Source organism: Tetrao urogallus (assembly GCF_951394365.1).
Source record: "Tetrao urogallus genome assembly, chromosome: 8".
NCBI classification, from domain to species: Eukaryota; Metazoa; Chordata; class Aves; order Galliformes; family Phasianidae; genus Tetrao; species Tetrao urogallus.
This window is the reverse complement of record NC_136821.1, coordinates 31,431,058-31,447,053: the sequence shown is the minus strand read 5'-3', so window position 1 is coordinate 31,447,053 and position 15,996 is coordinate 31,431,058. Positions and strand designations below refer to the sequence as shown.

The 15,996-nt window shown below is 43.8% G+C and overlaps 1 protein-coding gene across 1 annotated transcript in view; it reads left to right on the top strand.

The window, feature by feature from the left end:
* Positions 1-788: 788 nt before the first annotated feature.
* Positions 789-15,996, top strand: part of ZNF804A (zinc finger protein 804A) — a gene marked incomplete at both ends in the record, with an annotated part of 131,774 nt that continues 116,566 nt past the window's right edge. Inside the window, one exon of the mRNA XM_079539025.1 lies at positions 789-950. Within this exon, the coding sequence (XP_079395151.1) occupies positions 789-950 (162 nt within the window). The remainder of the gene's footprint in view (positions 951-15,996) is intronic.

Below are 15,996 nucleotides of genomic sequence, written 5' to 3'. Positions count from 1 at the left end.
TCCATACGCCCATCTTTTATACTGTGACAAAGCGTGGCGCTGCATGAAGGCCTTACCCCGAGCAGGGAGCGGAGGGCGCGGCACGGGCAGCGCCTGCTGCCGCTCCTCCTGCCGCCGCCTTTGTTCGCAGCGGCGCGGGGGGCAGAGCGGGGCCGTCCCCGCTTCGTCGTCCGTTTTCAGGGCTGCCCCGGGGGCAGCGCGAGTGAGCGCCGGTGCGCCCCGTGAGCCTGCGGCACCCTCTGGGTCCCCTCTCCGGGTGAAGCGGCGTGCGAGCCCGGCTTGGCGTAAATGATAACGCGGATGTAGAAACGTAGAATAAGAGGCGGCGGCGGGGTGGAGAGAGGGGGAGCGGCGCGAGGAGAGAGGGAGAGGGCCCGAGCATCCCTCCCCACCCCCCAGATCGCGCGGAAACCGGCCCCGCCCAGTAAAGAAAAGAGAGGAAAAAATGAAAGGAGGGAGCCGGCGGGGCGGGCCGAGGGCTTTTCCCGTCCGCCCCCCGTCCCTCCCCTTTACCTGCGGGCCCGGGGGGGCGGCGGAGGCGGCGTGTGCCCGATGTCCCCCCCTGCCCGCCGCCGGCCCGGTGGCTCCCTGCCATTGGCTCGGCGCAGCGGACCGGCACGGCCGCCCGCTATAACAGCGCTATGCCCGCCGCGGGCGGCGGCTCACACGGCGCCGGCGAAGCCTCGGCGATGCCGCCGCTCCTCCTCCTCCTCGTTCTCCCCCGCCGCCGCCTCCTCCTCCTCCCCCGCCAGCCGCCGCCGTGCCGGCTGTGAGCCTCGGGGCCGCGCATGCCGCGGGGCTCCCGAGAGGGCCCCCATCGCCCGGGGAGCCCCGGCCCCATGGAGTGCTACTACATCGTCATCAGCTCGGCGCACCTCAGCAACGGCCACTTTCGCAACATCAAGGGAGTTTTCCGAGGCCCCCTCAGCAAGAACGGGGACAAAACTCTGGTAATGGCTTCTCCTCCCGCATCCCCCGCCCCGCGCTCCCCTGCCCTTCGCAGCGGAGTCTCCGCCGAGGTGCAAACTGCTGCGTGTGCGTCGGCGCCGGTGCGGGAAGCCGGAGCCCCGGCCGGGCGCTTTCGTTATCGTTCTCGATAGATATATCTGCAGGAGTGTACGGTGGTGCCTTGCTGTGCCGGGGGTGGGGCGCAGCCGTTCCGCGGACGGCGGGGCTCTGCGCCTCTGTCCAGCACCTTGTTCGCTGGGGTTCTCGGCGGCTTCTGCTCTCCGGGCTCGGCGCGGCGGTTGGGCAGGCGGTGGCTGGGAGCCCGGCCGGGACGGCTGGGGATGGGCATCCCGGGGTAGGCAGGGCTCTGCGACCTACACGGGGGTCGACGGCATGAAGCTCCGGTGAGAGTGCTGAAGCTGTCCGGGGATGCGGCCGGTGCGTATCTGGTGCTGGGGACAAGGTGCCGGTCACCAGACGGTTCGCGTCGCCCCGGGCACGGAGGGCAGAGGGAGGTCCCAGTCTGGAAGTGCAGCGAGGAGCAGTAACTTGTTTGCTTGGGGTACAGGCTCTTCGGGTGCAAAGCTTCATTTCTTTGCTAGCGGCTTTGTAAGCCCTATAAATTTATGCTAGCTAGTTGGTTGCCCAGTTATTTAAAAAACAAAACTCTAGGTTTGGAAGGGGTCGATCAGTTGAAAGCACCTGGCTGGCCAACTTGGGAATGGCTGCGCAGCGGATCAGCTCTGTCACTGTGCGGACACGCTGCGTTGCTGCCTTAGCATCTCCTGCCTCCCGCCTTGTGCTGACTTGCTGTGCTGTCGCTTCCCAAACTTCAGCTGGCAAAGAGGGGCACCTCAGCCCAGTGCGTGCCCTTCTGCCCATGTGAGGCTGGGCACCGGCACAGGCTGGGCACTGTTCTGTCTCGGTTGTGCTGCAGGAGGTGTTGGGGCTGCGGGGCTCAGCCATGCTGCCGTCTCTCTTTTCCCAATCCCTTCTGCAGGAGCAGAAGCAGGGCTCGCTGCCCATCTTCCCATTCCCTCGAATGCACGCCCTATATTGATGGGGAATTTACTGAAGTACTTAACATTTGCTGGAGTTGGCAAGCCTGCAATTTCTTCCTAAATAAAGAGATTAAAGCAAGGCTGAGCCAAGTCGTAAAAATAGTAACTACTACGAGAGAATCCGCGGCAGATTTTTGGATGGTTTCAAGTGTAAAGTTCCTGCTTTCATGTTGTAAATCTTACAACAATTTTATGTGCTGTGGCTTCTGCCTATTTTTCTATGAGGAAATACATTCTTGGAATTATAACCAAATATTTGTAGCATCCATGAGATGGCAATGTGTGTGTAATATCTCACTGTCACAGCTGCCAACCCAAGACCTACTGTAGCAATCCTCAGAACACTTTAAATAATTGCATGAAGCATCGCCTTCTCTCTGCAGAACAATTTCAGTCACGATACGTTTGGCAGGCTGAGACTGCTCTGGTGTAACTTTGGGGCTGCACATCATCTTGCAGTTCATAATTGATCCTGTTTCAGCAATGTTTTTTATTTTTTTTCATTTTCCTTGATATAAAAAGAGTTCGGATTTTTATTTTTTGAGAAAACATGAGTTACCAAAACGTGTTTGAGGGGACACATCTAAAACTTCATACAAACATACTACACAGGCTTTGAAACACTCTGGAAAGAAATCTACCTCAAATTTCCTTTTCAGTAAGACAGAATAGGTGCTTGTGGGGGAAAAAGAACAGCACTGGTTATGACTTTGCCATTAGAGCCCTTACAGCTTCTGCTGTAAGCAGGGAGAGGTATGACTGGTTTTCACTGGGCTGGAAAGGAAGAGTTGTTGATGTTTGCTCTCTTAACAGCGTAGCGAAGTCCCTCGCTGTGAAACAAATGGAATAGATGCAGACATCAAGATTTACTTGCGTTGGGGTGAGTTCTGCTATCAAGTAGGTACACATACTGTTGCAGTGTGGCATGGTTGGGTAGCTCAGATGAACACTTCTGAGGCATTGAATTACCTTTCAGACAGCCTCTACTGGAAAATCAAACGTTAGATCACTTTGGAGGATTGGGTGCTTTTACTGTAGAGAGGATTTCAGCCTTACAAAGGTGAAAATCTTTACTAACACAGAGTAGAATACACCTCTACAATTTCTAATGGGAACACCAGCTTTGTTAACATGTTCTCAGTATCTTCTGTCCTACAAAAAGCCTAGGAAAACTGATGATGTCTAAGTAAGAAAGCCAGAAGTATTTTAGAGCAGCTCTGACTCAGGCACATTTTCTCATTTTGCTTTCAAACATTTGGTCTAGGGTTTTCCGTGCTCCTCACCCATGTTTTCTGAAAATCCCTGCTCGCTCATAAGCTGAGGAGAACCTGAGAACAGCCTTTGTTCAGACGCCGTAGAATTGCCTCAGTGCAGAACTTGGCACACTTATTAGCCTTGCTCCTTTTGAGGAGCTCTAACCCCATCCTCCACAAGAAGGTAAGATTCTGTGTGCTCTGCTAGAGTTTTATAGCAAGTAGTGCTGGTCGTGGTCAACCGATGAAGCTGGGTTTTTGGTTGTTTATTTTCCCCGTCTCGCTACTGCTCTTAAACGCTTAACAGTACATGTGCTTTTGTATCACCAAAACCTCCTGCCAAGAATGAATACAGATGCTGTCTTTACGTGATTTAATATTAGCCTGTCTGCAAAACTGGAGCTCATCAGGTTTCTGGAGAGGAAAATCCTTAGAGTTTTTGCCTTTTGTCCTGCTCTGGAGGGGTCCGGGATTCATTTGGAGCTGTTCCTTTCTGCCCCACTCTCCAAAAGAGGACAGGAGAAACACTTTTTCCTATGTGTTTGTCCCTGCCAGTGATTCTTACCTGGTTGTCCTTTGACAGCGTTCTGCTTCACGCATTTAATTTAAAGCTTTAAAAAGTTTTGGTTCAAAGCTCCCATAACGTAATGGGAAGAAAGAGGTAGCAGGCCCTGCTCACCAGGCAGGGAACATGAAGCACAAAGCTTTGTGCTTTCTGCTTTGGTTGGAAAAGAAGAAGGGTTTAAAGAAAAAAAATAATAAAAAAAAAAAAATTGAAGCTCTACGCAGATTTACCACTAATGACTGTGAGATCTCCTTGTCCCTGTGTTGGCCAAGGGTTCGAGAGCCAGCCAGCATCCTGCTGCTAAGCCTTGGGGAGGTAGGAAACCTCACTTTTCCCAATAGAGAAGATCAGATAGCTCCTTTTGGGTAAAAAGGGGGAAATTGCAGTATTTCTATTGCCTTATTTGCAGGCAGGTCATTTCCCTAGTCTTGCTTAGCTGTACTGCCTACTGAGTGCTTAAAGATGAGATGGGGTTATACAGGAGATGGAAGCAAGGGAACAAGAGGTGAAAGTAAGAAGTAGGAGAAGGGAAAGACCCCAGTTCTGGCAAGGCAAGACAGGAAAGAGCGAAGGCATGAGAAGGAATGAAGAAAAGGATGTATTCAAGCAATCTGAGGAAAATAGACTACCATGAAAAACACTTTCATTAAATGGGAAAAATTGCTTGTGCACGAGCTTTGGGTGAGATGATGGGGAAGAACGAAGGAATGTGTATCTAGTGTGGTTCTGACTATCTGATGCTACAGCTTTGCAGTATGAGCGCTCTGTAATGAGCCTGAATAACTGCTCAGTGCATGAAGGGCACACTTACTCAATTATAACCCATTGCTCCTTGCTAGGAAAATAAATAGGAATTATGAATTGATGTGAAGGAGGCTCAGCATATGTGGAAGAATAGCATCTAAACTCATAAATTTCCTTGGAAAATGTAGGAGTTTTAATAAAAGAAATTGGTGGTATCTGGGCTCTTGAATAGGCTTTATTTTCTCCCATGGCAGTTCCTGCCATCTGAAGCATTCTTCAAATAGGTGTAATCTCATAATGATAGCTAATCTGCTGCTGAAGTACTTCATGTAATTTCAGCCCTTTAGAAAGAATGTTGTTGGTTTTGTTGGTGTGCATGAACAGATCGCTGCCTGTCCTTTGTGTTGCAGGCAATTTTTAAACTAGAAACTCAGGGCTTACGATGGGGGTCAGAAAAACGTACCAAAGGTAATGTTCTGATGCTCTTTCTGTGTTTTTGTGTAATAATGCTTATTTCTTGGTGGTTTAGTGAATGAATGCGGGCCTGATTGGCCATTTATTGTCAGGGTTCATTCTCAGTGTCTTTGAAGGTTTTCCCTACTTTTCTTAGTTATCTATACTTTTCCCTTTGCTCCATCTCTTCCTTTTTGTGGTCTGTGAGAGAGGACTGGCTGTGGAAGGCCTGTTAATGTTTAACTGGACAGATACGTTTTCTCCATCGGTGATCAGAAGTAATGCCCTGTTTACGTGTAGTCGGTCAGGGAAGGATTGTGATGTGCTGATCGCGGAAATCCATTGTTTTGTCCAACAGTAACACCTCTCTCAACTCTCTGTGTATATGTACATACATATGTATCTGTGCATTCAGCTGTATGTACACAGGAGACTGCAGAGATAGAAGATGCGTAGTGCTTCCTGCTCCAAGGGTGACAGGCACGAATGTTCTCAGACTGGAACCTGTGCTGCTGTGGTTGATTCGGCTCTGAGCTCTGTGTGATGTGCCTCGTGAAGATAAGAGACACAGCAGCTCCATCCATGTTGCCACCACACAGGAGAGCTTTGTGGCTCCAAGTCAGCTCTGACATGAGCACAGGGAACGTGTGTTGGCATTTAGCATACAGCATAGGTACAGGTCTGTCCAAATAGCTGTTGGATGTCCATTCACACCGTTACCAACATCTACCTCATACTCATGTTTATGGTACTAAGCTGCTTTGAATATTTAATATGTATGTGTATATATTTGAATTCTGGGCCTTAGTTACAGTTTTATAAAAACTCCGTGGAATTCGGATATTGATTACACTTGTGTATATTGAAAATGCCATCTGTTGTTCAGGCTGTCTGTTGCCTTTCTTTCTTTTACGTTTTGTAGAATATAGTTGTATTTCCAGATCAACTGAAGTAAACACGTTGCGGTGGACATGGAAATCTATTTTGTGAGCAGATGCGTGGAATATATACATGAAGAGAGAGCTACAAACAATACGTATCTGAGGATCTTAGGTACCAAGACAGGAGCTGTAGGGGGACAGTTGCTGTTTGGTACTTCACTCAACTGATCCTTAATTGCAGGCTTGCACCCCCATGATCTGAAAGGAACCATTGGGGCATTTTGAGCTGAACACCACGCAATTGTTTAGTTGCATACGGTAGTTGTGAGCAATCAGCGTTAACGCAGCGTGCATCTACGGGCTTGTAGCATCAGTGCCACAGGCTCACTGAGGGTCTAACACTTGAACCTGAAGTTATGTGGCAGAGTGACTTGCAAAAAGTCAAGCCGTGTATTGAATTTGGCAGAGTGAGAAATGAATGTCACCTATTACTTTTATATCTTGTGTCCCATGGAGCTCTTTATGTCTTTGGTATTTTCTGTGCTCGTGAGCTGATCGTTGGATGTGAGAATGTTCAGACTTTTTTCTATGAAAGCAGCTAAAACTCATTAACAATTTTAAACAACAACAAAATCTACTTAAGTTAATTTGAACAGTTAATCAGTGCCATTTAAATAACAATTGAGAAGCAGCCACTGAGAAAACAATGGAATAATTTAATAGCATGGAATTAACAGTAAGATTGTATCTTTATTGTACTTGTTGCATTAATTCGTATGAATGCAAGTGACTCGTTGCATTGTATAAGGCTCTAGGTAAGAGCGCCTGTTCAGAGCATTTTCAGCTGGATTGGTTCTCTGCTGGATTGAACAGGAGGTTGTTACAACCTCACGAGTCTCGTGCAGTGAGAATAAAATACTCCTGCTATTCTTGTTTTATCTTATGGCTCTCAAAGCTGAGGTTGGTTTATATGAACAGAATTCAAATTCAGCTGTAGAAGAAAGTGCTCAGCAGCAGTGGTTCCTCTTACCACACTACATTCTGCTTAATTTTGGAAGTTCAGCGTGTGCTCGGCGCTTTCATCTGCATCAGACTCCATAGGAACGCATGGTCTGGTCTAGAGAATAGTAGGAGCTGGGTTCTGACGTGCAACAGATTTAAACTGGGGCAGAGTCTGATTCAAGTAGAGTTACGACTGAGCTTTTGTACTGTAAAAGCTTATTAAATGCATGGTAAACTTCAAACACATCGGTATTCTGTTGGATGTAATTAGGCTATTACCATGGTTAAATTAGTACACTTGTTCAGGTTTTTTTTCCAGATCAAGGCCTTAAAGCGTAAGGAGAACCTTCGCCTTGAATATTTTCAGATGCAAATATCCATAGCAATCTTGTAGCTCAGAGATACTGAACATTAACTTTAACACACTGCTTGAATACGCTAACTAGAACACAGCAAGTGTGTTTCTGGCTACTCATATTTTTGTTTCAATAGGCTTCTGAAACCCTGTTACTGAGCATTCTCAATGTGCAGGTTGGAGTTCTGGAAGCCTCACCTCTCCCGCAGGCTGTGGGAAGGGGCTGCTTCCTGCCTGCTAACAATAGGGATTCACCGCTGGTAAAACTGCTCAGCAGTGAGGAGCAGATCTGGAGGGCGCTGAGATGAAGAGCGGTCAGAGCTTAGCACAGTGGGTTTTGGAGCAGGGCTTTTGACCAAGTTAACTGCAAGGTCTTGGGTACCCCTGACTGGTAGCAATGAAAATACTTCCTTTTTCTGCCTGGCTCTTAGGTGTGCCAGGAGAACAATTAGTTCCTGCTGAAAGCAAAGCGGATGGATAGATGCATCCTGGGATACAGGAATCGGCTAGATAATCCCATGAAATCAATCTGTGGCATTTTGTGTTATTGAATATCTTAACACAATTAATGAAGATGGTGGCCTTATTTGTTGCATAGATTATTTACCCTGGTGGCCAGGGAAACTGAGCTGATTTTCTTTTTTACTTGTGATTCAAATGTGAGCATGGGAGAGGCAGTGAGCCTTCCTAATTTAGCTGTGTTTTGGCCTATTACTATAAACAAGCACTAATCAGACCCTTTTATTTTGCCACGCGTGTTTGGAGAGAGAACAAACACTGTTCCTCTGGCACTGGAGAGAGACTGTTCCAGGATGAGCTGGAGCTTGATTTTGTTTAAAAAGAGCAAAAAGTAAACAAAACAACATTTACTCACAAGGAGCTGGACTTGTTTAACCTTCTTTTTTCCAACAGAGATAAGAAACTGCTTGAAGGCAATGGGGAGCTGGAATTGTAAACTCCTACAGTAATTAATTTATTTGGTTACGATGTGTTTGCAGTTCCCCTCCCCTGAGGAGTGGCAGGGGCACAGGCTGGGCAGAGGGTTTCCTTTGCCCTTGGCACAGAATGCTTTTTCTGAGCGTCCAAGCTGTGTGTGGATGTGAATTCCTGTGCAGCCCTGTTCTTCAGTAGTTCAGAGAGCACATTTCCAAATATTTTCAAAATGGAAATGCAGGTTCCAACCTTTAGTGGCTGTGCAGATAGCGTTGTAAGAAAGGAAATGCAATTTCTTCCCCTGCTGCACTAAGAGCAAATGCCTAAATAAGACTTAAGGACTCAACCTGACTTTCCACCCTGGTGTTCCTGTCCTGCTTGTGTCTGCCAGCAGCCAGGGCTTTGACTTCAGATTCTTGAAAAAGGCCTTGGAAAATGGTTAGATTGAGGTGAGGAGCTGGGAGATATATATATATATACACACACACACACACACACACATATATATATATGTATACATATATATATGTATATATATATATATATGCATATATATATATGTATATATATATGTATATATATATTTTTTTAGTCTCTCATCAGTATTCTCTAGCTGTACAAAGGATTTAGAAACATCATTTGAACTGGTCAGGCTTTTTGTCTGACTGTGCTGATTTGCATTTCTTGAAGATGATTTTTTTTGTCAGTGTGGTAATTTTAGATTCTCCCCAAATAGCAAGTGATCAGGCTGCTCCTGCTGGGGCCAGGGCTGGCTCCAGTATTCAATTTGCTGCCTTTCGCCCATCTAGCTCATAGCCACGTTCTGCAAGCTGTGTGGGTCTTGGCCAGGTCTCCCTCTTTAGAACTTTTTTATTGCAAAACATCTGTGGAGCTCTTTACCAGCTATAGAAGACTTTACTGAAATAGGAAAAGTGCTGTGTTTCTAGCTTACTGATAACGTCCTTCTACAGAAAAATGAACCTATGCGTCTGAGACTGCATTTAAAACGGAAAAAAAAAAAGATCAGATTCTTTTACTCTGTATTAGTTTCCATAAAGTTTTGGTAAATAGATTTACAAATTGATTTACATGGCAGAAGGTAATTATTCTTTCAGGTTAGCTGTTCAAATAGCTGCAGTTTCTAAGTATTTAATTTCAGTTGAAAGTGTTTCTAGAAGGAGACCACAATACCCATTAGCGAATAGCTTATCAATTGCTGCTTAGTAATGTGGTTTTTCATAAAATGTCTGGCATTGAAACTTTGGGGACAATCCTGACTCTGTGTGGCATTTTGATCTGAACAGTGGTTTGGTGAAGCTGTCAGTGAAGGCAACCTGCACCGAAATTTTTCAAGCAAAAAGCTTGAGAATAATATAAAATAGGTATGCAAAGGAATCAGAAATACCCAGTAGAGAGAAAATGAGAAATTACTAAATAATAGCAAAGAGATAATTGATGTGATTGCTTCAGTGATGGACAATAGCTCAGCGGCAAAGTTCTGCCTCTCCTTGCATATTTATGCCAGTGGGAATAGTGTCTGCTTTGTTCACTGAGGAACTTGAGAGATTCACAGTGGTCTTGGTGAGGCAGATAGCTCAGAGTTGTGCAGTGGGAGGCAGTGGGCCCCTGTGGGAGCGTGAGAAACTGATCAAGTACAGTGGAAAATAACAAATTACTGTGAGAGTGGTCAAGCTGTGGAGAGGCTGTCAGATCTCCGTCCTTGGAAATGCTCAGAACTTTACTGCGCAGCCTTAATCTACGCAGCAATGTTTTAAGAAAGGCACGAGACTGAATGTCCCTTCCAACCTCACTCATGTCATGATTCTGAGTTCAATCTGCTGGGGAGTGGCTTTTTGTCAGTATTCTGCCATGATGAGGTTCTTGGGGAGCAAGGCGTGCAGCTGTCACGTTCTGCTCGCAGCTTTTTGGGATTACTCTCTTCTCCCCTCATTCCAGTTCAGGTGTAGCTGACAGAAGCAGCATCACCATCAGCTTTCTCTGGGGATCTCCTAACCATCAGAGATCCAAAACCTAGTGCTTCTTGTAGCTCCAAGAAATAAATCAAGCGCAACTGTTGAATCTACTGATGATTTCTTTTCAGGCATTCCTGAGCTGAGTCATGCAATTCATTGCCAGTGACCCAATTTATAATTAAGAAAGATGATGGACTCGGAACTCTTCCAAACTAATTCATATTTAATTCCCCCCACCTCCTGTAAATCATCTGAGTTACCAGCAGTATTTTATTGATTACACTTTTTCATATTAAAAAGTGCTGGCGAGTATACTCCTAATTTTGGAAAGGCTTTTAAAAGGCACTCAGGAGGACTATTGATAAAGAAGTGATTTGGTTTTGGTAGAACATTATCGTGCAGAGGCAAGATAGATCAAACTGAGCATTTTCTAAAGAGGTTGTATGCTGATTGTCTGGCATTGACAGAGATGAAATCCAGTATTATTGAGTCATCATTATGGGCAGATGCCTTCTCTGTATTGGCAAAGAAATCTGGGAAGCAGCAGCCTGTCCTGATCCTCATGTTTTCTCCACTGTACAACAAAGAGAAAAGCTTTTATGTGCTTTTGAACTGAGAAGCATAAAGAACTTCCAAAGTTTACAGTCTGTTGATCTGTTGATCTTGCTCTTCTAAAGATAGGTCAGTTTGCTGTACAGGTATGGATATCTAGGAAAGCATTAAGGATGCTCTTGTGTCCAATCTTTTGCTCAGTGCATCAACCGGGTGCGAAGGTCCAATTCTAATGTACATAGCCATTTTTTTCCTCTGTATTGCAGGAGATACAGAATATAGCAGAGAAAAAAGAAAAAAAAAAAAAAGAAAGAACTCAGGCAAGTTTTCTTCTTCAACTCACCGTGCTCTCATATTGTGGGATGGATAGTGTTAGGTTTCCACGGCCTGAGTATTTCCAGGAAATGGGCCAGATATTTTGCATCCCATTGTACAGTAGGTATGGTTTGGTGTGGGATGTCTTTGTTTTATACTTAGATGCAAATACACGCACATGCCCACATATAAAATAGCTGTTTTGTCTGCATTCAGGTGTATTTTTTAACGCAGTGGTATGACATTGTATGAATTCTTCTAATATTACTTATAATACAACTTCCTATAATGTTCTTATTGTCTGTGTTTTACTGAAATATGATTCTGAGGGAAAGTGTCAAAGCCCCTTCTGTCTTTTCTGTAAGAAGGGACTGGTTCAAACAAATAGATAATGCCATCAAGTAAATTGGAGGATGAGTAGAAGACCAGCTTTGGAGAAGTCCCCATAGAGCAAGTCTGTCTACATGAAGACTGTATTCTCCTCTGCTCCCATCATAGCTAGCAGAGGTTTTGATGCTGCTTGGAAGCTTTTTGGTCATGGTGGATCAAGCAGTGGCTAAAGCTACACCACAGTGTAATCAAGAGTTGCATGTTGGATTTATATTGAAATTGATTAGTAGAGTAACTGTAGCCATGTATAATCGCCTTCCAAAATGATCTCTCAGAAGTTTGATGCATAGTGAATGTGAAAGCTACAATATGGAAGAAATTATCAAATGGCTCAAATTCAGTGTCTCTTTGAAGACTACAGGGAGGACAGAGGAATTACATTGTATTTTACACCTGCCAAATAGAATTAGTGCTACGAATCTGTATAACTGAAATTCAGAGACCACAGTCTAGTCTCAGGTAATTAGAAGCACAGATACACTTGAAGGTTCGGATCAGTTTCTTAGAAAGAGTCCTTCACGTGAGTATGACCCTTGCAGAAATCAGTGTCTTCATCTCATCTATTTTAAGAATTTTGAATCAGAATGTGAAATGACTCATCCATTATTTCTTCATCTCTTCATCAGTGAGACACACAAGAAATTGTTCCTCTGATTGTTTCCCTGCAAATGTGAAATCTTTAGTTTCTTCTCTTTTCAGTGGGCAGTCATAAATCCAATTAACATTAATGAGTCTCACATGTGTGCACGGAGAGGAAAAAATGGACCTTTTGTCTCTTAAAGTATGTGTTTAACTCGAGGAAAAAAATGAAGAAAAAGCTTTTGGTGAATTACAGGTTACAAAGTCAGTAGCTTTTATCTCATTTTCCCAGTTGCTAACGCATTTGCCTAGTTCTCTCTCCCTTGTCAAGGGTCCTTGTAGGAGCTATAAATGCACGATGAGTAGTGCTGTCAGTGAAGTGGAGAGCACTATATTACCTCTACTTTTAAGCTTAATCACTAATAGGCCCCATTTTGCAAAATGTCAGGGTTACAATAGGGTTAATATAACTGTACTTCTGTTTCATGATGTAATTCAGTGAAAAAATGAACACATGAATATGGCAGCCACCTATGAATTAAAAATACTTAGTGCCCTACTTCAAAGGCTCTCCTGTCATCTGTCGAAACAGTAAGTCTGGCGTTACAAGATGTTCAGGCGTATCATCGTGTACTATTCAGTGATATTTCCTGTTTGCTTTTGGGGAGCTGCAGAGCAGATTTGACTTCCTGATGACACGGGAGAAATGATGATGGAGCTCAGTGCTGTTAGCGCGTGGATGTGGTTCTAGTAAATGAAACACGGGCCTCTAGAATAGCATCTGCTGTTGCTGGCAAAACAGTCTCTCTTCAGGCAATTTTGCATAATTTATTGCCAGATAGACCCACGTTTGCTTACCGGAACTGGGCATGAATACTGAAATTCTGGAGGAAACACCTCTCTAAACGTGGCAGTAGGGAAGACTGGCTGGGCAGGCAGCTCGCAGCGGTCGCCTGCCACCCAAACCTGCCACGTGCGCCCAATGCTCCTCCTGGGTCACAGCTGACATGAAAAACGCCCCAAGGAGCTCACTGCAGTATAAGTACACTGAAACCATATGGTCCTTCAGAGTTGTAATATTACTTTGGAGGTTTAGAAATAGCATTTTTATTGGCTGTAATCACTTCAACATTTAAATCCAAGTAAGTACTCAGTGTAGTTGTTTTGCCATGCAAATCTGGCCTGCAGTTTGGTTGAAAATAGAAAGCATTGACATTCCAAGGAAAAATGTTGTGGAAGGACTTTTGGTCAGCCTGTGTGTTAGGAGATGTCTGGCAAGGTCATGTCTACCCTCTGAGAGGAAGAGGTTACCTCTGCACTGCGTGAGAAGATGTATTGTGTATGCTACGTGGGATGCTTCATAGCTGCTGTTACATTTTCTGTAGTTAAAAATAAAAAATCTGAACTCCTAATATGCTTATTATTTTTGCAACTCCTTCCTCTCGGTTATATGTAGCTAAGGCCATTTTGTGCTAATTGCCATCCCTCCTTGATGGTTACATCCTTCAGATATTTGTAAGCTGTAAGAATCTGCATTACTTGCATCTTAGCAGGCTTGGAATGTTCTAGCTGTTTTCTTTTTTCTTCATACATCAATTCCTCTAGTCTTGATTATACTGAGGCTATTTTATTTTATTTTTTTTTAACTTCAGCATTAAAATGTGAATCTATCAAAAGAGTTCCCAGTAGCCCATAAGTGGAAACTATAAGAATACTCTGGATGTTGCTATAATGGTCCCTTGATGTACAGATATCTGGGGGTGGATCATGTGGCCTGCATTTATAGTGACGTACTTATTCTATACATAGTCTCATTAAGATCACTGGGACCGCTCACTTTATCCTATTTTTATGCCATCCCTATTTCTCTCCTCCACTCATTAAATACCTTGCTGCTAATGCACCATTTGGCTATGGTATTGGTGTGGCTTTTTTATCATTGTCTTTTTTTTTTTTCGCATGTCCTTAGTCATGCTGTAAGTTGTCAGTTTCTTTTGATATATCAGATCTAACTTACCATTTCTCAAGAAGGTGCTTAAATAAAAATCTTCCTATAACATTTGTAAGGTAGGCTTGTTTGTATTCTTGTGAGAAAAATGTGATCCTTGTCGAGAGCTGACAAAGGTATTTCTTCTGCAGTAATAATTGTTCAAAGCTCACATAGGTACGTAATGAATGCATGTGTCTGTATAAGTTCTTTTCCTTGTGGGAGAAATTTAATTAATATGAAGCATTTCTACACAGAGGCAGAACTGTTTTATTTCTGACCCATTTTACTCTTATCCTCACCTCCGCACCGTCTGTGGAAAATCTGAGTGGCTCCTTTTACCCTGGCCTTGCTCTGTGCAAATGGAACCTTACTCAATGTTTCCATCTTGTCCTGGCTCTCTGAGCCCCAGCCTGCTCCCTCCTCATCTCATCCCCACCTGACCCTCCTCATCTCCCTTTCTGTTTCATGAGATGACCTGAATCCCCAAAGTTTGTCTTGAATGACGACTGTCAAATTTGCTTCTTCCCCTGCAAATATTTGGCGGTGTTTTCTCTATCTTGAACTTAGATCTCGCTGTTCTTTCTTAAGCAGTTGTACAGTTTAGTTCTCTAAATTTTACCATTCTGATCAGACTGACACTCATCACTTACTCACTACCATGACTTGGGGTTCTTTCATCATTTTTCATAGATAGAATTTTTAAAATGACAGCTATAAGTGGAATGAAATTGAACTTCACAGAAGAGAAGTACTGGACTGGATAAATGGGAGGCTGCTTGAGTAACAGGCCTGCATTGCTTTCACCTCCCACTTGAGTACTGAATTTAGCAATTATAAGAATTGAAGGAAAATGTCATTAAATTTTCAAACACTGTGCTGACAAGTTCATACGTATGCTTAGGCACTTAAAAATAAAATAAAATCCTGGAGGCACTGGGATTGTCTTCTAAGCAACGGTTTTGATGACAAAGCAGTGGATTTCAGAAGCAGTTGAAGAAAATAAAAGGATTAATGATTGCTTTTGCTGGACATCAATCCACATATATTTAAACCATACAACTGTTTCTTGCTACTTTTTTTTTTTTTTCTTTATCCATTTCATTTCTTTATAACCATCTTTTTCTTAGTTTTCTTTTTCATTTTTTTTTTTTTTTTTTTTTTGGAGGGGCGGCGATTGCCAACTACACCGTGACTTGTACATGGAAGATAATTTGCTAAACACAGCTCTGTGCTGTGGTCTCTGTCCCACGCTACTGCTTTGTTTCTTTATCACCTCTTCTTTTCTTTACATTTTTCCTTTCTGTCTGTACCTCTGTACTACTTCATTTGTGTTGAATTCTTTTTTGATCTTTATTCCATTTCATATCGCGTATCTTTGCAAGTTCTGAAAACCTGGTGTCGTCTTAAGAATAGATTAACTGTCAATCAGAAGACGTGGATTTAAGCTGTGAGCTTTTGTTTGGATGTTTATTTTGGTTGAAAGTGAAGAAGTGCTTTTGATTGCATAGTAAGAATAAGGTCTCTAATACAGTTTTGATTACTTACCTCATTAATCTGTTAGATTTAGTATGGATTTAATGGTATCATTGCAGCTGCCATTTTGATTTGGAGAACAAAGTTCTTGTGTTTAGATTTGTAGGTGAGAGAATAGTACAAATGCTTTCTGCTACTCAGTTTCTCTGCTTATAATACTGCGTTTGTTCCTGTGAGCACTTACAAGTGGGACAAATCCTCTCAAGGTCTGAGTAGTCAGAACTCAGAATTTTCTATTTGTGAGTGAGCACATGGCTGTTGCCTGTGGTGCTTGTGCTAACAACAGACTGGGGCAGTACGTTCAGTGTGGAAGGTGTGCACATGCAGCTACAAATACATATAAAAAATACATTGTAATGGCCACCATTCCTTTCATGATATGAACTCCGTGGTGGAGGGCGAAGTGAGCAGGTGGTGGTGACATGAAAATGAAGGCACCTCTGCTTAAGTTTTCTTACAGAAAGTTTCT